The sequence below is a fragment of the Haematobia irritans genome, chromosome 5, assembly GCF_050003625.1.
Source record: "Haematobia irritans isolate KBUSLIRL chromosome 5, ASM5000362v1, whole genome shotgun sequence".
Lineage (NCBI taxonomy): Eukaryota > Metazoa > Arthropoda > Insecta > Diptera > Muscidae > Haematobia > Haematobia irritans.
Window position 1 is genome coordinate 175,453,627 of NC_134401.1, and position 22,725 is coordinate 175,476,351.

At 32.8% G+C, this 22,725-nt stretch overlaps 5 protein-coding genes across 6 annotated transcripts in view; 1 reads left to right on the top strand and 4 right to left on the bottom strand.

Moving 5' to 3' along the window:
• The window catches only part of LOC142240974 (endoplasmic reticulum metallopeptidase 1), a 69,467-nt gene extending 59,754 nt beyond the window's left edge, over positions 1-9,713 (bottom strand). The window contains exon 1 of the mRNA XM_075312720.1: positions 9,574-9,713. The gene's annotated coding sequence lies outside the window, so the exon portion shown is untranslated. The remainder of the gene's footprint in view (positions 1-9,573) is intronic.
• Positions 2,202-9,964, top strand: LOC142240972 (endoplasmic reticulum metallopeptidase 1-like). 2 transcript variants are annotated; one of them, XM_075312714.1, is made up of 13 exons: positions 2,202-2,570; positions 5,743-6,250; positions 6,308-6,482; positions 6,551-6,635; positions 7,136-7,256; positions 7,514-7,668; positions 7,725-8,108; positions 8,163-8,343; positions 8,403-8,587; positions 8,643-8,786; positions 8,845-8,947; positions 9,120-9,517; positions 9,578-9,964. In XM_075312714.1, the coding sequence occupies exons 2-13, from the start codon at positions 5,779-5,781 to the stop codon at positions 9,743-9,745; spliced, it is 2,571 nt and encodes an 856-aa protein (XP_075168829.1). In that variant the 5' UTR covers positions 2,202-2,570; positions 5,743-5,778; the 3' UTR covers positions 9,746-9,964. The 2 variants fall into 2 exon arrangements, with proteins under 2 accessions (XP_075168829.1, XP_075168828.1); XM_075312713.1 differs by lacking the exon at positions 2,202-2,570 and adding an exon at positions 5,531-5,667.
• Positions 9,607-11,387, bottom strand: LOC142240976 (trafficking protein particle complex subunit 2-like protein). Its single transcript, XM_075312723.1, has 5 exons — positions 11,243-11,387; positions 11,018-11,190; positions 10,871-10,958; positions 9,978-10,057; positions 9,607-9,892 (listed from the first exon to the last, which is right to left on the bottom strand). Exons 1-5 carry the CDS (start codon positions 11,273-11,275, stop codon positions 9,847-9,849), a joined length of 420 nt encoding a protein of 139 aa, XP_075168838.1. The 5' UTR covers positions 11,276-11,387; the 3' UTR covers positions 9,607-9,846.
• Positions 11,388-17,606: 6,219 nt separating this feature from the next.
• LOC142240185 (uncharacterized) lies at positions 17,607-20,947 on the bottom strand. The gene is made up of 4 exons (XM_075311885.1): positions 20,342-20,947; positions 20,149-20,283; positions 18,031-18,795; positions 17,607-17,974 (listed from the first exon to the last, which is right to left on the bottom strand). Exons 2-4 carry the CDS (start codon positions 20,234-20,236, stop codon positions 17,607-17,609), a joined length of 1,221 nt encoding a protein of 406 aa, XP_075168000.1. The 5' UTR covers positions 20,237-20,283; positions 20,342-20,947.
• An 862-nt stretch (positions 20,948-21,809) lies between these two features.
• On the bottom strand, positions 21,810-22,593 carry ND-B18 (NADH dehydrogenase (ubiquinone) B18 subunit). Its single transcript, XM_075312013.1, has 3 exons — positions 22,443-22,593; positions 21,962-22,372; positions 21,810-21,890 (listed from the first exon to the last, which is right to left on the bottom strand). Exon 2 carries the CDS (start codon positions 22,366-22,368, stop codon positions 22,015-22,017), a length of 354 nt encoding a protein of 117 aa, XP_075168128.1. The 5' UTR covers positions 22,369-22,372; positions 22,443-22,593; the 3' UTR covers positions 21,810-21,890; positions 21,962-22,014.
• Positions 22,594-22,725: the final 132 nt, after the last annotated feature.

Genomic DNA, 22,725 nt, shown 5'->3' on the forward strand with positions numbered 1-22,725 from the left:
TATAAAAACTAACTAAATCTGATCAGAAACAATGAATATTACATAGGTTTATCATATATGATATGATGCTATTCAGCATTTGAAAAAATAAAAACAAAAATAAATAAAAGTGAAAGTGAAAGTAAAAGCCTTTTCTTTTAATTTTCCTTACTGTGTTTTATACCCGTTAAAATTTAATTTAAACCTCAAAATAACTTCTTATGAAGTGAAAATTATCTCCATCTGTTGAAGAGCATTTTTGGATGTACATTAAAAGTAATGACTTAGGAAGAACTTGCAATTTTTTGTTGCTGGGTAATTAATAAATAATAGTTGTGAATATATTTTTTATGTTAGCCTGATAACAATGCAGGCTGGTTCTGGTTCGTCCAAATTAATTGCTTTAAATATTATTTTTATTATTACAATTTAATAGGAGCCTAATTGGACATGAAGATTAAGGAATTGATTGATTACGAAGCTATTGAAAAGAAAATGCCAGATACCAATTTGAATATATTTAGTAGTAGGTTTAGTGTTTTCAATAGTGTTTGTTTAAATTAGACATACAGGCACTTGTAAATTATTTGATACAATACTCTAATTCGAGCAATTAACGTAGACAATTATTTTGTCGTATTTTGGATATCAAATACGTACAAAACATTGCGTAGTAGAGGAGTATATATCGAATATATAAGGTCTTGTACGCCCACTACCCACTATAGGAGCATTAAAAGAAATTATACGAAGCAAGGCCTTATTAGGTATAAAAATTGAAGCTGGTATAAAATTGTATTATATATAAATAAACATATATTATATTTATATATAATATAATAATTAAAGAAATAGTTAAGTTAACACAGCAGATCCATTTCCTAAAAAAATACAATAAAAGGGTGTGAAATCAGACACAGATGACTAAAATAAAAACAAATCTTTCTAATAAAAAAAAAAAACAAAATAGTATTTTTTACTTCAATTTCCCCAATATTTAGATCGGTTTAAAAAGCAAATGTGCATTAACAGTGATATGCATACAAAAGCAATGTGAATATTTTTACTCGTAAATGTATTCTATAGAGGATAAACTAATGGCTGTTTCTCTGATGTTTATTTACCATGAAAATGCCCTTTTTAGATTCTATTGGAAAATAAAACTCCAGTTCATTTTCGTTTCTTAAATAGTTTCCAAATCATATTCGCAGCACAAAGTAACAAAAGATTGGACACATTTTGTGTAGACCATCTAATATTTTATCAAAATCTTGTTCATTCAGTGAACATAATGCAAATAACTATAACATTATTTTCTTGAAAAAGTTCCACAATTAAATGGAGGACATATTCGGCAATGACAACAAACAATAATTCTGGTAGTTGACAAAAAAAAAATCCTCATCATAAAATGCAACATTTTTAAAGATATTGTTTGTGCCTCGCAAAAAAGGCCTGTTTTGCGCTAACTAACCTCTTTTTCAGTCGGATCCATATTGCGGGTTCTCTTATTTAGTTTGTTCGGCTTAACATGGGTACACAAATACAAATATTTGTCTCTCATGTACATATATAATTGTATATGAATTTAAATAGGGTGTGAGAGTAGGCGTGGCAAATGTTGTAGCATCATTTGTCGCCCAAACTAGAAGCATAAAAGCTCATCAAGGATTTTTCCGACATGCCTATCAAATATCGGATACTTAAATTATATTTTAAGTTATTATTTTACAGAAAAAGTGCATTTGTAAATTTATTTGGAAAGGTAATGACTGTTATATAAGATCATATTCTTGTTTTACAGAAAATCCCATTTTCTGTTCATAAGAACTTTTTTTCTGTTTGTTTTTGGAAAAAACTAAAATATTAAAAATAAAAAAATATCTCGTGGTCTTGATTTTAACAAATTAACCCACGTAAAATAAACACCCGTGGAAGCTGATAAATATTTAGCTCGAACATCCAAAGCAGAGCCAATGAGGGAAATTTTCTCGCAAAAGTGACATACATTTTTATTTCCCTACAAACTCAATGTGTCTTTCGTTGTGATGTTATTTTTAACCTTTTCATCATGCCAATACAATGACACTTTGTTTATGCAGTGTTTTGCTTGATATGAATGATTTCACAAAAACCACGAATTTGCATCTGTAATCAAACACTCGATCCAATTCTCTCGGCCATATAACGCCGGTTGTTTGCTCTCAGTAGTGGTTGCTTACGCATTCTGAGATTTGTTCTATTTTCCATTGCTCTCATAGTTGTGTTTTTCTTTTTTTTTGTTGTCGCTATTGATGCTGTTATTTTAGAAACCAGATTCACGTTGATAACAACAGATGCTGATATCTTAGGAGAATTCGTCAAAGATTACCGCCAAATAAAACGATATCTAGAGGGACATTATTTGATTATGTACCTTAGGTGGAAAACAGTTCTGGAGTTTCCATCACCGTATCCATATCGACTTTTTTGCGCTAACAATACGATTAAAAATACGAAAAAAAACTGTGCCACATATTCAAAGTTACGCAATCTAACTAATGTGTATTTTATCTGGACATTGTGAATGCTGCCCAAATAAACTATAATAGGTATGTATTCCAAGGCAATGGAAATATATCTTATTCCTAATACTTTACTCTATATCCTGATTAAATTATAAGAATGATGTTGTACAACAGCCCGTGTCAAAATTGAACGATTGAATGCATATGTCTGTTCAGATCTAATTACTATCGGCTTAGATTTTAAAAACACATAAAATTTAATATTCCAGACTTATACATAGCATATTTAGATCGTACTATATAGTATATTTTAGGTCCTATGAAATGAAAATAAGATTTGGATTATCATAAAATGAATTAACGTCTAAAAACAATGATAAGAATTGAATGTAATGGTATCTTGTTGATATTCTTTAATGAACTGACTTTTGTTTCATTGTTCCAGGGATCTCATCGATAAGAATATAGGTCACAGTCCCTATTTTGTCTGTTTGTTTTTTTTTTTTTTTCATTTAATTTCATTCATAATATACGCACCCAAAGCGGAACATTTTTACCAAAATAGGAAAGAAACATTTTGCATTCATTCATTCTGAAACTTCACAATAAAAACCTAATATGATATGAGTTATAAGTTTGGCAGAAGTCCAAATAACTATAGAAAATTTTAACGTGAATTATTTAAATACCTAATAGAACAAAGACTGCGGTTAATAGCAAATACTGACAACTGTTTTTAAGCAGACAAAAAAATCTGCTAAAAAGCAACAATCTGCTACTTTGGAATAGCAGACATACTGCTGAAAGTCGGTAACTTCCTGAAATTTTCTTCTGATTCCACTAAAATTATAAATTCACTTCGGTCTATCTGATAAGAGAACTAAGTAAGTAAGCCCGAAACAGTCTCATACACCCAAAGAAATTTGTTAGTAGAGACAGCAGAAAAGTCTGCTAAAACAGCAGAAAGCTGAAAAAGGGAAAGCAGTCTCTGTTTGCTGAAATAGCAAACATTGTCTGCTATTTTTTAAGCTCGATTACTGTAAAACATGTTTTAGTTTGGCAGAAACATTATTTGTCAACTTAGGACCTTTCATAACACAATTAAAACAATATTTGATGAATATCTATAGTATTTGCCCAAAAATCTGAATATTTATCAAATTGAGGCATAACTACAAACAAAATATTTGCTGATCGTATTTATGAGCTTGTAAGTATATTACAGTGTACAAATATATCAAAAACTACTTTTATAACCAAAAATTTTTTTTTAACCTATAAATTTTATAATTTGTTGTTCGTTAGACCTTGAAGTACAAAAATATAACAGCAGACATCGACTGCTGTTTTTAGCAGACTTTGTTTCTATGAGTGTAGTATACATTGGACCTCCAAAAACTTCAAACATTAAAAAAGCGATTAGTAGTTTTTGAGTGCGCAATAACATTTGTTATAACAGAAAAAAGTACCGCTATTTCAACTAATGGGTTTCAGCAGCGATGTTGGCAAAAAAAAACTTTTAGCAGAAGCAAATAAAAATGTTTGTTGTTTCAACTAACGGATGTTTGTTAAAACTACTACATTTATTTATTTATTTTCTTGGCGAATCCAAGCCGCAAAGCCATATACGGATTCCAAAACTACACAAACATAGCAATAATTACAAATTATAAAAATTATGCGCTTAAAAACTAGAAATTAATAACAATAATAGTATAAATAAGTGACTAAACAGAATTTGAAACAAACAAATACACAATAATTAAAACAATTAACAAAAAAAATTATGAAAATTAAGAAAAAAAACTATTAAAAATATAAATTAAATTATCAATTTAAAAAATTAAAAAATAAGAACAATAAAAAAAAATAAAAAAGTAAGAAAAAACATGAATATGTGAGTAAGACAGCAATACTAACATAAAAAGCTAGTAAAGAGACTCAATAAAATAAATAAAAAAATGATATAACATAATACAAACTAAATAAAAAAAACTAAAAACTAAATAAAAAATAAATATATAAATAAATAAATAAATAAATAAAAATTAAACAAATTAATTAAAGAATTTACAGCTACTCAGTAACTAGTCAACATCTGCTAACACAACGTTAGGGATGAGACAATACATGCAGCAAAAAATTAAATTAACATTTAGCATAACAAAAAAAAAAAAGTAATAATAAAAATAAAATTAAAATTATTATTTGACATAAATTATATAAGACTTAGTACTTATCACACGTTTGACTCATGAATTACATGTTCATTATGTAGTCTTTTATGAAATGTAGTTGAGGAACAATTAAATATCTTGAGAGAAATAGGTAATGCATTGAAAATGCGAGCAACGCGGACAAAATAAGACTTTTCTAATGAAGTCGTTAACCTAGGTATAAATATTTGTGGGTTACGAACCGACCTGCAGAAGGTAAACAATTCCGCAACGTACCTAGGTGTCTGTGTCCTATATACCTTATGGAAATGCAACAAAACACGAATATCTACAAATTTGCAAAATTCACATCCCAAAAAGTCAATGACACATGGTGTCACATGCTGACGAACATTGAGAGCATAAACAAATCTAATAATTCTATTAAAAATCAGCTGAATTCTCTTGAAGACATTGACTGCTTTCCCTTTTTAGCAACAAAAATTGCTGTCTTAGCAAACATTTATTTATTTATTATAATACAGTTTTAGTGTTTTTCGCAATTAAGATGCCATTCAATTATTACTGAGAGATATGACTATCGCTAAAAAAAACGTTTTGGAGTCCGAACTTGAAACCATGGAAACCTTCTATATATCCTAAATGTTTCAATATTATACCCTCTTAAGCAAAGAACATGTTTGTCTCATAGAGGAAACTTTACAAATAAATGAAAAAACAGGATTTGTGTTTTGTACATAAATCTTATTAGGAAAAATATAATTTCGATGCACGAAAATAGTACCCAGATTTACACACACCAATGTAGTTTCTATCTACTGCTATGATAAAAATGCTGAGGATAAAATAATCACCTTTTATTCTGATAACAATCAGAAATGTTAGAAATGCGATTTAACAGAAAGTGGCTTATATCTTTAGTTGAAAAGAATTTTGATTTAGTCTTATGTTAGAGTTGGCCACAAAATCACATCCACAAAGAGATGGCGGATAAGGAGAACTTAGTTAGTATTCAATGCTAGAATTCAAATTACACAAAAAAGGATAACATGTGGATATTATTTGTTTTTTAATTTCAGGCCACCTACGACGTTTCCAGGGACTCAGACAGCGAGATGCCTCCAGCGAAAATAAAACGATTTGAATGGTATTATGCCCCAGCATTTTTACTATTTTGGCTGGTATTATTCGTGGCAGTTGTTATTCCGGTGTTTCTTCATCTGCCCACAGGCTTAAGAGTCCAAGATGAAGACACCAGGCCTGGTGAATTCATAGCTGAAAGGGCGGAACGTATATTATTCGATTTTGAATTGATTGGACCGAAAGTCGTTGGCAGTTTTGCAAATGAAAATCTCACTGTCCAGTTGTTGTATGATGAGGTAGAACGAATTCGCAAAAGTATGAACCACGATCTATACAACATGGAAGTGGATCTTCAGGTTGTATCTGGTGCTTATATGCATTGGACTATGATCAACATGTACCAGGGTTTACAAAACTTTGTGGTCAAGTTGAGTAGCAAGACATCAACTTCACAAAATTATCTACTAATAAATAGCCATTTTGATACCAAACCTGGAAGTCCAGGTAAAACATATCAAATAGGTTCAAAAGTTATATGCTCGAATTACAGTGCTATTGCAGGTTCGGGGGATGATGGCGCAATGCTTGTCGTAATGTTGGAAATTTTGAGAGTTTTGGCCACATCAAATGAGACTTTCACTCACCCTATAGTGTTTTTATTTAATGGCGCTGAAGAAAACCCTCTTCAAGCTGCGCATGGATTCATAACTCAGCACAAGTGGGCTCCGAATTGCAGGTATCTCTCAAAAAACAAAAAAAAAAAACGAAATAACTTCCATTTCACACATGGTTATTTATTTTTAGGGCTCTAATCAATCTCGATTCGGCTGGCAGTGGACACAAAGAGATTCTTTTCCAATCTGGGCCCAATCATCCTTGGTTAATGAAGGTGAGATTTTTAAATGTTTGTGAGGGCGCGCATTTTTGTGTGTAGGCTAGCCTGGAAACGGAAATATTTAAACATGTATACGTTTTTATTGATAAACCTCATTTTACGATGGCCAGTTAAGTGGAATTATTAAGTTATCAATTCCCCATTTTATGCAGGCAGAGGAATAAAGTAATATAAACATGTCCACTTATCGTAGCTTTTCTAAGCAAAAATGCCCGCAAACACCGTCGTAAAGTAATCACATATTACCCCACGCTTTACAAATCGACTTGCCTAATAAGTAAATAATTGCGATAAATTTCAATATCATTAAGTTTTATTTGAGTGTGATATCAAAAAATGAGTCCCATAAATCGATAAGACATTGATCGCGCGACAAATATTTTTTGTGATTCAATAATTCTGAATATTAGTTTTGATTTCTCTATGTGGAGTGTATATATAGGCCATATAATCAAGTTATGTTACATTTTTATTCTTTGATTTTATTCATGTAGTACTATAATGGATATGCCAAACGTCCGTATGCGACATCTGTTGCCGAAGAACTTTTTCAAGCCAATATAATACCATCGGATACGGACTTTCGCATTTTCCGAGACTTTGGAAAAGTGCCAGGTAAGTTTGAGGATTCTGACATAAGAATTTGAAAACTCATTTCTCGAAACTAAATACGCCAACATTAGTTTCTTTTAGGCGTGGTCCATTTTAGTTTTACCCAATGTTTAAGTGAGTACCTATGCAAATGATAGCAAAAGTACTCAGGTGAACATATTTCAAATCATAATTAACTCATATCCAATCGAAATCGTTCGAATGTTAATAAAATTTCTTGTGATGAATTTATTGAAAATTTATTTATTCTCTAATCAAAGGATTGGACTTTGCACACAGTTACAATGGTTATGTGTATCATACAAAGTTCGATAAATTCAACGTTATACCAAGGGGAACGTTACAATCTACAGGTGAAAATATTCTTAACCTTGCGAGGGCTTTTGCCAATGCCCCAGAGATGGAAGATACAGAGGTTTAAAACTTGAATATAGTGAAATGTCTCTTTTATTTATATGTTTGTGTTTTTAGAAATATTCAGAAGGGCACTCCGTATTCTATGATTTCCTAGGCTTGTTCTTTGTTTTCTATACAGAAACTGAAGGGCAAATAATAAACACTTGTGTCTCTCTGATTGTCATCATATCTGTTGGTGTCTCTATATGGCGTATGGCGGCTATTTCATTCATTTCATTGGGAAAAATTATGAGGACATTTGCTTTGATCAATGTCTTGCATATTTGTGGTTTATTACTAGCAATTGGCTTACCTTTATTGATGTCCGTAATGTTCGATGCTGGAGACCGTTCAATGACTTGGTTTAGCCACAAATGGTTAACATTCGGTCTGTACATATGTCCATCTCTTATTGGCATGTGTTTACCTTCTTTGCTGTATTTAAGCTTCAACCGAAATGTGAGTACATATTATAAAGAAAGCGACCACTCTATTCATTTCATTTCACTGCAGGACAAATTGAGGAAATCATTTAAGATACAAATGATATTGCATGCTCATGCTCTGATCATGGGCATAATTCTTATTGTGTTGACTTTTGTCGGATTACGTAGCTCGTACTTAGTTATGATACCTTTGTTCTTTTATGGAATAGCCTTGATTTTAAATTTGGTAATGACTCTACAGCATAGAGGTAAGTCCAGTGGCATTCGTAACTTCCAAAACAAGTAAATATATATGTTGACATTTTAGGTATGCTGTGGACCGTTTTAGTTGTTATAAGTCAAATTATGCCATTCTTGTATACCGCTTATATGTTTCTTGCTTTAAATTCCACCTTGATGCCAATGATGGGTCGCTTTGGGCCTGGTCTAAACCCAGATCTTCTTATAGGTGCTTTGTGTGCTCTAGGGACAATTCTATCAATGGGTTTTGTGGTAAGTTGACAAAGAAGATAAACCTAAATTCGTTTAATTTTTTGTTTCCAACCAGGCACCATTGATCAACATGTTCCGCCATTCTAAGTCCATTTTATTGACTTTACTGGCTACGACTTTTGTGTTTTCAATGATTGCCGTAAGTCCGATTGGGTATCCTTACACCGCAAAAACTAATGTGGGCAGAGTCAATTTTCTTGTAAGTAATTTGGAAATTAGCGTCTATGGAAATTAAAACAAAACCAAATGTCTTTCAGGCTGTCCAAAGAGTATTCTATGAATATGATGGAACTGTTAGCAATAACGAATCCGGTTATTATTTCGATTTCCAAGACAGACGTATACACTATCCAATTGAAGGTAATTTTTCACTAATCAAACAGAGACAAAATAAAAGTGGGAAATGGATTTTAGGGTCGCGGCAAAATAATTATGACGCAACGTTTTACTATATAAGGTTTTACCTAATATTTTATTGACCAGTTTTTGTTTTATGGGTATCTGTATGTACTGTGTAATTTTCTATTTACAGAACACATTGATCTCAGCGAAATGGAGAGTGTTGCTGAAGACTGTGATGAAATGATGATGTGCGGTTTGCCACTCTTTAATCACCGTTGGTTCAAATCCCGTATACATGGCAAATGGCTACCTACTAAAGACCCAATAGAATTGCCCGCAACTCCAACATTGGCTTTGTTGAACAAAACTGTCGTGGAAAATACAACAAATATAGTACGATACAACTTTGAGCTTAGCGGACCTCCGCATATGAGCATATTTTTATTACCTCTGAATGGTATATCAGTTCAAGATTGGAATTTTCTAAAAGCGATGCTACAAGATGAGGAGAAATACCAACCACCATACCACATTTACTTTTCGTATGGAAAACTGTCCACTCCACTAAACTTTTTCTTCGATATAAACGTATGTGTAAGAGCATTTGTAAAGAAATATTTCTAAAGCTTAATTTTTCTACTTACCTAGATTGGTGAAAATCCAATGGACGAACCTCATTTTGAATTGGGAATATCTGCCCACTATGTAAGCTTTGATTTCCCACGCAGTAAATCCACAATGGAATTTATTAACAGTTTTCCAGAGCATATATATGTTATGGAATGGCCTAGTTCATACGAACGTTACATATTTTAATGATACTGATAATAAATAGATACGAAAAAAAAACTTATAAACATAGTATTGTTTTTACAACATAGCATTACATTTGTTATTGTATACATTCCCCTGTTAGCTCAAATGTTACCACTCATTAGCTTTTGGATAGATCGATCAAATTTTCTGAAAGAAAAAACAAATTTTATTTGCATATAAAATTAAGAGTACTACAAATAATAAAAAAAAAATGTTGTTGTTAATTGCTTACTTTGAATTAAGTGGTTCTCCAGGTAAGAAGAATGGATTGCACACCGCATCTGTGTAAAGCATATGTAGATTCCGGAACATCTATAGAAAACAAAATTTTATGAAATTTTCCATATAAATGCTATATTAAGCCCGCCCAAGAAACTCCTTATCCATATATACGATAGGTTAGGTATTATGACATCTCGTTATTTCTCACATAGATTATTCAGCCCATTGTGATGCCACAAGTGGTGAACTTCTTTACTGTCAATAAGTGCTGCCCGATTATACGGTGTTTCTCATTATGGTGAAACCACTTAGAGAAGTTTTAAATAATTCTCAGAAACATCACCAGTATCACAGGCCGAGAGGATAATTCATTGGCCTTTGTATGCAAGGTGGTCGTTCCAACCATTACACCATGTCGACTCCCAAAAATAACATATATAATATTATTTTGATTCCTCTAGCGTTATTCCTCCTATAATTATAGTGTTGCATATCCCTACAAATACTGTATATTGATACACTAATGGAGATACACTATACTAATGTGGAATTTGGGTGAAATTAAACAAACATCCGTTCCCTATAATTATTCTTGCCATATCCTTCTGGACCGACAAACCATACATAAATATGGTATCTGAATCTAGCTCCAATATTAATGCTGCTGAATAAGTTTCTATTTGCTTATCACTAACTGTCCCAGAAACAAGACGATTAGTTCTATCGGAACAAATTAAAAAGATCAATTTTGTAGCAAGACATTAATTTTTTCTTTGATCTTATTCTCAACGATCTACCATCAAGGAACAAACTGGTCTGTATTTAGTTGTCAAAAGGGGACTAAATTAAGAGGCAGTGTCTACGTTTAAGCAGTGTTGGATAGAAAATACCATTATAACTTACCGCTCTCACTTCATTTTCCCTTAAAGCAATGTTCCCAGAATCGATTACCAAGATAAATTTAATTTTCGTATTTGTCACAAATCCATATCTTTAAAAGGAATAGTATCAGAAGACGAACACAACATTACTCGAAACAAAGTCACTTACATTTTATGCGTTTCTGTGGCATACAAAAGTCCCAAATAGAGCTCTTTTGTTTCTGGCGTACCTTTCCCAGTCGTTTGACATTTCTCTTCCACCACATCCAAGGCTGCATGAACGCGATATTGCAATTCGAGTTCTTTTTCCATGTCTGTCGTGGACAGATAAAGTGGGGCGTTCTGAAAATTTAACGATTTTATTAAAGGTTATAGAGTGATGCACAGAACTCACATCTTTCCCGATTATGGAAACACAAACAGCCATTGTCGCAACATACAATCAAATATTAGTTAAAATCTGAATAAGTCTTCTTCTTCTTCTTCTCGTCTGACGTTCGAGGTAGAAAGCCAGATGTTTCAAATGGTGGCATGCATTAGCGTAGCTAGACAATTTTCCTAGGGGGGGCTATAGCCCCCCCTAGCTAAAAATTTATAGACTGAACTTATAGGTTCAATTATTGTTTTATTTCATAAAAAAGAATAAAAAATAGACATCAAAATAATATATAATAAAGCAACTAAAAGTAGTTCCACACTTTTCCCAGCAAAAAAATTGGGATTTGTTTTAAAGGCACAACTTTAAAAGCACTTCCAAAATAGTCCTCACAAAGAAGTTAATTATATTAACTACACAGGAAGTTTTTTACTTCAGTTTTTTCATATTTTAATGCGTAATTTTTTCTTTTTTCAAATAGTTTAAAAAAGATTAAGTATAAATAAAATGGTAGAAATTATTCAAATTTTGCCACAAAAATGCTAAATCCATTATAGAAAAATCGATATTTTTTGAAAATATTCAAACAAGCGTTAGAATGCATTAAAAATCATAAAAAATATAAAAAATATTATAAACTAATGTTTCTTGAAGCTCGAGGTCTTTATAAATATTTATATAATTCTAACAAAAGGTCGACCAAAAATCAAATAAAAACCGAATAAATAAAAATTATTTATTTGGGAAAATATCACACAATTTTTTAATTCACATTCAAAACTCTGAATTCGGATCACACCGTAAGAAGTGATGCAAATTTATTACAGCGGCTGTTGAAACGTTGGACATTCGTTCTATGACGAGTTCCTATTACATTCATCGCTTCTCCGCCAATTTTGCACCACTTCCGGACCCAAAAAGAACATTTTCACTTATTTTTTGGCGACGCTTTTTTGCAGCATTATTAAGATATTAATTTATGAAAGAATAGTTTTAATACCAATTACTATTTTTTAATTAAGATGACTAAACCAGACTAAACAATATAATAAAGGAGCTTTACAGCCTGTTTCTGTATGTCGAATGAGCTCTGTCGATCGACTAAAATGGAAACAAACAGCTGAATTTATAACCAAAAACAGCTGTTTCTATGCATTTCAGTCGATCGATTGAACTCGTTCGACATACAGAAACAGGCTGTTAGTTATTCAACTAAACCATAAGTTCAATCACAGCTCTATTTCATATATATCAGACTTCAAACTAAAGGTCTGCACAAGCATATTTGAATTTTCAAATTTCAAAATGTTCTGCAACATGAATAGAACTTTCAAAACATAGCTATAAGCAAAACATTCAAACATCAAATAAAACAAATATCAGAACATAACCTACCCATATTTGGTTGCAAACGAACGATGTTTTGAAGGTTCTATTCGAAACCAAGCATCAAAGTTGCAAGCATTATAGAACCTGTATGCATGTTCTGAAGTTTCTGCAACATTTTGTTATGCTTGAAACATCTTCTAAAAGAGCTGAAAGCAAAAAATTAAATGCTGGGACAGTTGGTGCGTAGTCATTGAACTGTGTGTGTGTGCAAGGAAAATTTTGAAAGCCATGGATTTTCATTAAAGAGATTTCGATATCTCAAATAATAGTAAAGAAGTAAACGAACATATAATGTTTATTTTATTTCAAAACTAAAAAGACAAAACAATTGTCTTTTTTTTAAGAACTGATAGTTTTATTAAATGAAACCATGAAATGGTATTTTATTTTCCTTTATTTTAAATGAAATAACTATATTTTTTTACTATAAACCTATAAATAAAATTAAAAATTCTTTTATGTTAAAATTGAAAGTCAATGTAATTTATTTTCATTTTTAATCCTAAAAGTTCGACTCTAGAAATAAACAAAATTAAATCACACCAATGTGCTGTGCTGCTTGAGGTCAAAGATAATAAAAGAAGAAGATGGGAGATTGGCTACTGAGCACATCAAACCATTTACCGCATTAAGGTAGGTACTATGTTCGGTTTCCGAAGCGAAATCCCATACAAAACCAAAAATGCGAAAAACTACCGAAATATTTTTTCATTTGTGGTACTTTGTTTTTTTCGAGTTGAAAAACTGACATAAAGTGCATAGTCCCTAATTAGGTCGGCTTTAAATCCTTCCATATGTTGAGATTAGTTAGTTTCAAAACATGGCGCCATTTGTAATGTGAATTAAGAAATAATTGATTTATTCAAATGATTTGTGTTAAATTAGAATACAAAAGTGGTTCGCGTTGTTATTTTGCAATTCGATTGACGAAATAAAAATAACGGAGTGCTATATGTATATAACATATATAACAGCATCTGGTTCTGTAGCCGTTTCTGCCACAGTAGTATCTGCCCTCATATCCCTGACACCCACAATTGCAGCCACTACATCAGCTACAGTGAACAACTCCAACATAGCACCCTCAACACCTGCCACGACCACAGTGGCTGTGACCGCAAATATTGTATTGCAACAACCAAATACAACGGCCGCCCAAGTAGTGAGTGGTCTCATTGGGGTGGCAGCAAATACTACTCCAACATTAGCCACTATTACTAATTCTTCAAATGCAATATCGACTGTTGCTGCCGTTAGTAATACAAATGCAATACTAATGCAATGGAGGTTTCACAATCATCCACAATAGTATCACCAGCAGCTGGATCGAATGTTGTTGTTCCCACCACTACAATGGCTTTAGCAGGAGCTACCGTGGGACTTAAGTCTGGTCCAGATATTACAATGACATTGAACCGTATAAATACGGCAGAGAATGAAGTTGATGTGGAGGAATGTTTACCAGGTGATGTTGTTAAATTGGATTTTGCTGGCGAAGAAGTGGCTGGGTGAAATTTTACCCCTAAGGAATGTCTTCTAGGAGTTTCCAATCGGCGACCGGTGCCCGTTGGAAACTCCGCCTATTACAACAGTACCATCATCGCTTCAGCCATCAGCAACAATAGCATTCCATCAGCGTCATATTGTAGAGATACAACCAGGCCACCATTTATCATCATCCCCTGCTAATTTAGAATTGACTAATGTTATGCAACATAATGTTTGCACAGAACACGAAGAAGTAGAAGAAGCTAATTGTCATAATACTGCAGATGTAATCGATGAAGATTTCTTTTTTAAAATATGCTTAAAAACGATTTCGTCTTATCTCTGTAAACCCAGTGCTTCTACATTCAACACCCATTTATTACAAAGAAATGAATTGTATTTTTTTTTTATTATTTTACCGCTCCTCGTAATTGCTCCCTTTTCCATTTGTTAAGTGAGCTCGTTTTTTGTGTGTAAGAGGCGTAAATGAATGAGAACTGAACAAAAGAAATGTTAATGCAATTTTAATTTTTAATGGAAACAACATGAAAGCTAAATATGAGAAATGATCATTAAAAATTTTTAAATATAACAATATTAATGAAAGAAAGCTGATAATCCAGAAAAGAAAACATTGTGTTCTAGTGTCTTTAATTAGTGTAAAAATGTACAAATTAAAAAAAAATAATAATAAAATTATAATCGAACTTTTATTTTTATATACCGGGGTATAGGTAATTGGGTGGTCTTATACGTTTTATACTTTTTAATATAAAATTAGTAAATTTTTCTGAACAAAGTTATATCCAAAACAAATGTTTATAGCAAATAATTAAATAATTTTTATTTAAGTAGCAATGATGTATTCATCATTTGTCCAAAATGATTGCGATAGGCTGGAATGAAACGATTTAATTTCGTTGTGGCTTTTAAATTTCAGTTAGCGGCATTCTTGCATTTTATCAATTCAAAACACTGGTTGAATTTCATAACGTGACTGAAATAGTTATTGGAACTTATACATTGGGAGAGTATAACATCCTACAGTAAACCAGCCAATTGCTTCTCAATGTATTAATTTCAGTCAACGAAGAGTCTGGTATAGAACACTAACATCCCTTTGTGACGAAATATAAGTCGGGAACAGTGACTTTGGCTTAGGAACTACCCTTGAACTTGAGTTATGGGCTTAAGTTGGTTGTTCCCCCCGATGTAACAACATTGGCAAATAAAATGGCATTATTATCCTTTGTGGGAACCGTGGTGGTGACCACTGGATTTGAAATTGCTAGTGAGGCGGCAACAGCATGGTATTGCAATGCGATTGTGTAGATATTGTGGACACCAACGAATTAAGTTTGTTGATGAATGAGTCCATTGCTGCTCATGATGTAAAAGTTAGCATAACACCGGAATTATATGTTTTTTTGATGTGCGTTACAAATTGACGGTATCCATTTGGAAAAGCTGAAGAAGACAATGTACCACATGTTGTAAAAGCTGTTGCAGAATGTGGTAAGACACCAGGGGTAGAGCGGCTGGAGCTTTATTCTTAATAATTATTAGTGTCCAGTGCTGTATGAGATTTTTTTGCAAAACAATCCAAAAACTGGTAGAAAAACACTTTTCAAAACAATTATCATGAATGCGTGTATGTAAACAATCAGCTGCTGCGTATGTATAAGTAAAAATAGTATGACATTTGGCGATGTTGTCAATTAAATTGCGGAGAAATAAACGTGGAATAGCTCCAAAATAGCTGTTTTCTTCGTTCGAAATGTATTGTCAACACTCTCATTTTTCAACGCGAAAGAATGGTTAAGTGAAGTTTTTTTCGTGCCAACAAACATAGTACCCACCTTTAGTTTAATACTCGATCCAAACGCGTATACGACAAGTATTGACATAGGATTAAAATGCAAATAAAAAGAAATTAAGAGCACGAAATAAATTTCCATAAAGGGAAAATGTAATTTTTTTTGTTGTTGCCTAAAAGTTAACATTGTTTCATTAAGAAAATTACATTTTTCATTTAAAAAATAAAAACGAAAAACAACTAAAAGATTACAAACATGTATTAAACTAATCTGGTAAATGCAACAGTTGGTATGACGCAAGCCAATCTCCCATCTTCCTCTTTTATTATTTTTGGTTTCGATTGCCTTTTGTTGTGCTTGTGTTTTCAAGCCATGCTGCCGTCGAACGATGTATTTGTTCGGTTTGTTTTGCGAAGCGCTGATGTTTTGAATGTTCTATAAAAATTCAAGCCATTTGAAATCGCTTTCAAGCATACTTGTGTAGACCTTTACTTCAAACATTGCCATCGGCAACTGATACCACAACCCAAGTAATTCGATTGTGCATGAAAGTCTATAGCGGAACTTTGTGCGGTTGTATATACTTGTTTAATTTTTATAAGAATGTAAAATCGTAAATAGGTTTTCAAATTCTGGGGGGGCTAAAATTTTTCTGGGGGGGTCTAAGCCCCCTCCCCAGAGGCCTTCCTACGCTTATGGTGGCATGAGACACTGAGTCTATGTCGCCACCCTTGTCTTGTTCCACCCCGATAGAAAATGTCATATACATATATGAGCTTTAGAGAGGAATCTCTGTAAGATCTTAAATGCCTCGATGTCTTGGTGCGGAGGATTTCCTCTATGTTGCGAGCAGTAATGCCAATTCTATAAAGATCCTTAAAGAAATTAATTCTCAGTCTGCCATCAACCAATCTGCATCTAAACAAAACATGGTCGATAGTTTGAGAGAACCCACAGTCACATAGGTGTGTTGGTGCAAGATTAATGACGAACAAGTGGGCCTTAAGCTGATTGTGGCCAAATCTCAGCCTGTTAATCAGGCATATAGTATTTCTTTGCATCGAGCTATCTTTAAACCATGGAGGGGAATTAACGTTAGGCTCCAATCGAAAGAGGAATCTCCCAAATGGGCTCTCTCGCCACTTCTTTGATATTGAGTAACTTCCCCAAAACTAAAAGAATTTCCGTATTTTTTTGCTGGAATATGAAAAATTTCCAAAAAAATGGTTCCACACAAAAAAATATTTTGACTTTTTTTCACCAAACCCTTAGTTTACAACCGACTTCTAAGAAATTTGTTTTATCTTTATAAAAATTTGTTTTATCTTTATAAAAATTATTTCTGAATTTTACCAAATATAAAACAAGTAAGAACAAACAAAAAAAAAATTTTTTCAAAAAAAAAGGAATATTTAAAAAGTGTACTGACCCATTTTTGGAAAAGGATTCATTTGGTTTGAAAAAGGTTTCATTGGAAATGTAAAAGGTTTCATTTGAAGTGAAAATGCTATATACACTATAGTTATATATTTTATTTTTTAAATTTCGTATGAAATATTTACTATAACTTGTGGATTTTCGATTGGATGAAATTTCCTTGAGAATATTGACATCGATTAGTATTAGTGACTTTAATTTATTTAAAAATCCTAATAAATTTTTGAATGAATTTAAAAACGAGTTTATATTTACGAGGGCGTGATATTTTGTAAATAAGATGTTTTAATACCGTAATATTTGATTTCGTTTAATAAGAATTTGGAATTGGCACATAACTGCACTCGAACTGTTCCTTTGGCGATATATGAGGACAATATCCGCCCAATATGAAATCGTAAAACATCCAAAGTTAATTTCGTTGTAAACGGATAGCTCCTAATATAGAAAAATAATTCTTCTATCCATTCTGTGAAACATTTTTGGATGTCTATTGAATATATATCTTCATTGCAATTAAAGCAATCATCGGCAGTGAACTTGAACCCAGACAGGCAACTTTTTACTTTACTGCATCCATGCGAATTGAAAAATATTATCCATTCGTTTAAAACAGATTCTGTAAATAGAATACACTTTAGTTTTAAGTTTAAGTAGCTAGCGAACAGCGCTTACCATAATTGTCTCTTGATAAATTAGAAAAACATTCTACGAATGCCTTCATTCTCTCCAAAAACTCAACCGTCTTTGCTTTTGTCTCACTTTCTGATTTTATTTCCTTGATTTTATTTATTATTCCGTTTGCGAATACATTCTGTACCGCTTCAAAGTCTCTAATGCCGTAGTAATATCCTTTTGGACGGAAATGATTTACGCAAGCTTCCGGGTAAAAGTTTTTAGCTCTCGTTATCATGTCGCAATCAACGTCAAAGTGGCCTTTGACGTTGATTGCTTGAATGAACCATATTTGCTTGTCTAACGGATTGCAGGAAGACAATTGCGGCAAGTATTTGGCCTTGAAATTATCCCCACTATTAAACGTTTTACAAATACTATACAATTTTTGGGAAATTGGACATTGATCGGCGAAAACGCAAATTACATCAAATCCACATTCATAGGCAACGTTAATGCGTTGGGCTATTGAATTCTTTAAGCGTCCGATTGTATTTAGACCATTTTCGATAATGTCGTAGGACAATATACACTGCCAGTCGCTTCCAATACCATTCAAAGCAAATATTCGACATAAACGTGTATCATCGTCAATATCAGCCGTTACATTGATTTCGTCATACGATAAACAAACTTTGCGACTTTGCGACGACGGCAGACTTTTCGCAAATGCTGTTAGTATTTCTTTAACTTGTGGATACATTTCTGGCATAGCTCGAGTAATGAGCCTAGAATTAAGTACTTCAGGAATATTGCGACCAATACCTAATAGAAATAAAAAGAAGTACGGAGTGAGCCGTCTATATTATTACCGTTGAGAATTTTCAAAAAGTGGTACAAAAAGTGGCAAACGCCGAAAAAAGTGGCACAATTATTTTTGAAAAGTGGCACATTCTTTTTATTAACTTATACCAAAAAAATTAAAAAATAAATGCCGCTGCTATGAGGAAAACTAAAATATATTTAGCGAATTCATGCAAAACAATGCTCTTTAAAGCTTTTTTAAAATTATAACCCAAAAAATGTGACACATTTATAAAAGATAATAATGTGTTCATGGAATTATATCTTTTTTTGCGCACTTTGGTTTAATGAATTAAAAAACCGTTAAAAAATTGTACACAGAATAATCATAAAGATTTAGATTTAACTTGAGATTAAATTTGTAAATTGAACTTCCTATGCCACTAAACACATTTTTCAATATTTGAACTCGATTTTTTTCCTTTCGAATTAATTTTTAGTTTTTAATTTTTTCTTCGAAAAATTATCAATGTCTAATAAATTTTATTGAATTTGCCGACAAATATTTACTTATTTTTGTGTTATCGGCGGGAAGCCAGCATTTGTAATACTGTTTAGTTAAATTTTTCTAAAAATGTTATTTTTTTTTAATATTCAAAATTTTATAAAAGCAATTAACTTTTTTTCCTGGTGGGTTCACTGTAACCCCCATTTTCATGAAGCTCCGTTAGTGCTACGTTAGTTAACTAATTTTTAAACCGATCTATGGACATATCTGTCATCTTGTCTATACATTCTATGTGCCAGTTAGGAGCTTAACTGCTAGAAATTTTTAAGTTTAAGTTAACTGGAGAAAATATATTTTCAATTTACTTTCTGTTAACTGACAGTTAAAGCCTAACGGAGCTACATGAAAATGGCCGTAAGTGTAATAAAATTTTAGAATATTAGTTTTAACTGTAATATCAGCTTTTGGAATGTTTCTGAAATAACTTGTGATTTGGCTTCGTGGTCTATGCATAGTTTCGCAACGTTGGGTGTAAACTTCCCAAAAAATTAGTTCTGTTAACTAACGAACTTTTAAACCGTATATAATCTTGCCTATATATTCCATGTGCCAGTTAGGAACTTAACGAAAATTTTATCAATTAAAGTTAACCGGAGAGAAGATATTTGCAATTTACTTTCTGTTAACTGGGAGTTAACGCCTAACGGAGCTACATGAAATTGGTCGTTAGTGGCACAAACAAAAAGTGGCACCAACCAAAAAAAGTGGCAAATTTGCCACTAAAGTGGCACACCGGTAACGCTGTATGTGTACCAACTACTGCACTAACTTATAATACCCTGTGCTAAGGGTATAAATATACATACCCCCTCCACAAGTGCTCTTATAGTATTCGTTGTGAGTAAAATATTGATTCTGCACATCATTATCAGGTGATTCCCCACAAGAGTCCATTTCAGGTACATACTCCTGGGCGTTTCCATTAAACTGCTCCAGCGGACCTGTAATAAGCGCAGCTGTCTATAAGCAGCAGCAGCAGATTAACCATATACTACTTACTTTCAACATCACCGGCTTCATATTCGTTAACTTCAAAAATTGATCGAACAAAGAGCTACGGTTCCACTATTTGGCTTGGGGGCATAGCCAAATGTTCCAGAGGAACGTAGTCTTCCATCATCTCAGATGGGTTCCCATAAGCAAGTCGTTCCGTATGAGTTAGGAAGTGGTCGCTACAAACACCATCCCTGCCAGCATTTCAAAGTTCCATTTCAACCTCATCGTTACCACAGACTCGTAAATGTCACTTCAACCATCATGAAAAGGTACATCAAAAAGTACATGCAAGTAATTTGCCATCCCTACTGTAAAAAAAGCCATTTTTTTTGTGAAACGCCAAGCGCAACCAGCTTGTTATATTTTAATTAAATAAAAACGAAAATAAAGTTCTGAAAACATAGATTATACGCTTAAAATTGTGAAAGGTTATTGGTGAACAATTTGGTGATTTTCCAAATGGAATAAAGTGATTGTTTTTCAGATATTTTACAGACACGCTGCCTCCATGGAATAAAAACACTGGTTGATAGACGCAGCAACATGTAACTCGCTACTTGTAACTCAACATCATCATTAATGCCAAAAATTATGTTAAATGTAATGTGATAGTGGTATAAATGTTATATTTTTAAGAATTTGTAAATGTTTAATCAAATTAATAAATATCTAAACAAACGTGTTTTACTCGACCACAATGATTCTTTTACAACTATCTTAAAATGCACTTTTTCTGATTGTTTGGAGGGTCTCTTATTGGCGTCGTTCTAAATTGATCTATAAAGGCACCTAATAATTGCACTCATGCGAAACCTTTTTGTAGTAACTTGGCGTGGTACAACTTCTCAATAGTGACGGCGCTTTTCCGACGAGTTTTTGATGTCGTATATGATTGTTTTCGACGTAGTGGGGATTCTCAAAAGAGTCCCCAAATTCAAAAAATGTTGGCAGGGATATTTGCTGTGAATTTTATTGGGATCCAATCCAAGTACATTGCACCATTCCGCTTTATTTTGTGGACGAAATGAGTACAATGTAGCTCTTCCACCCATAGTGGCTTTACAAATCACGCAAAATCGCTTCATTAAATTTAAATTAATTTTAATAATAAAAACACTCCCGAAGCGTTGCAAAAATTCGAATGTACCATTTTTTGGTCCACAGCATAACCCCCAAAATTACAAGCGAAGACGTATATATTATATTAAAGAACATTTCTCTAATTTTTTAACATTTGTAAAATATCACCTACTAAGCTAAAGTTTCCGTATATAGGAATAAGCTGATCTTTGGCTAGCCTTTTCTATGTTCAAGCCGACCTTAACTAGCGATATGTTATAAAATCGTGCCCATTGATGTAAACTGCAAACAGATCCATCGCGATTGCTATTTGTTTTAAGACCTCAAATATGTTGAATATTTTTTTTATTTGCGAGTAAATTATTATTGTTCACATTAAGAAAAAAGGCTATTTGTTAAACTAAAAATTGATTTATTGACACACAATTTTCGTTTAAACAATTTCTTTGCAAATAAATTCCAAATAGAAAACCTGCAACAAACAGAATTAGCATATAACGTTTATAAGCATTAAAACCATGTTCGAAGTTAAGTTAACCAAACCTTATAGCTCAGCTTTTCGGAATTGTGATATACTTCAGGAATTGTTAACTAGTCTAAGCTGCAGCATCCAACCGCTTCTGGCGCTCCAACAGCCTCCTCTCCCTTTCAAACTCTTTCATACGTAAGACGTAGTCCTCAAATTCGCACGTCATGTATTCGTGCTTCTCATGATGGCATTTGTAAAGGAAGGGAAACACATCAGCCCGACAGGAACGGTATTTCAGAAGCTTATCAGCACAATAATCACGATCGGCCAATGGTAATTTTGCCGAAATCATTTCTTCTGTTGTTGCCTTCATAACACGCTCTTTTCGATTTGGTGCACCCAAAAGAGGATCGAAAGTAGGCACACAATCTGGACCGGGCGTTACATCGGGATGAACAGCTCGTGCGTATGCGTTGCCCATTTTCCTATTTTATAAATAACTTACAATAATTAATATAAATTTTCTTAAAAAATAATCGAATTGAAGAAAATTACGTAAATTTCTGCTAAAATGTTTGGAAACACATATGATGTGTGAAGTGACAGCAAGCAGCTGTATGTCATAGCAAAGCTTGCCTAAAGGCGGACGTCGACTAAAGCGTATCTATACAAAATTTACCTAAAGGGAAATGGAAGACTGCTTCGTCTGTCAAATGGAACAATGCCAACCCGATAAACACAGTGTTTTTCAAATACAAAACATTTTATGTTTTTTTTCAAAGGGCAACAAATTGAAATTGGTAAAAACTTGATGTTTTTCCATATCCTTAACTTCTGG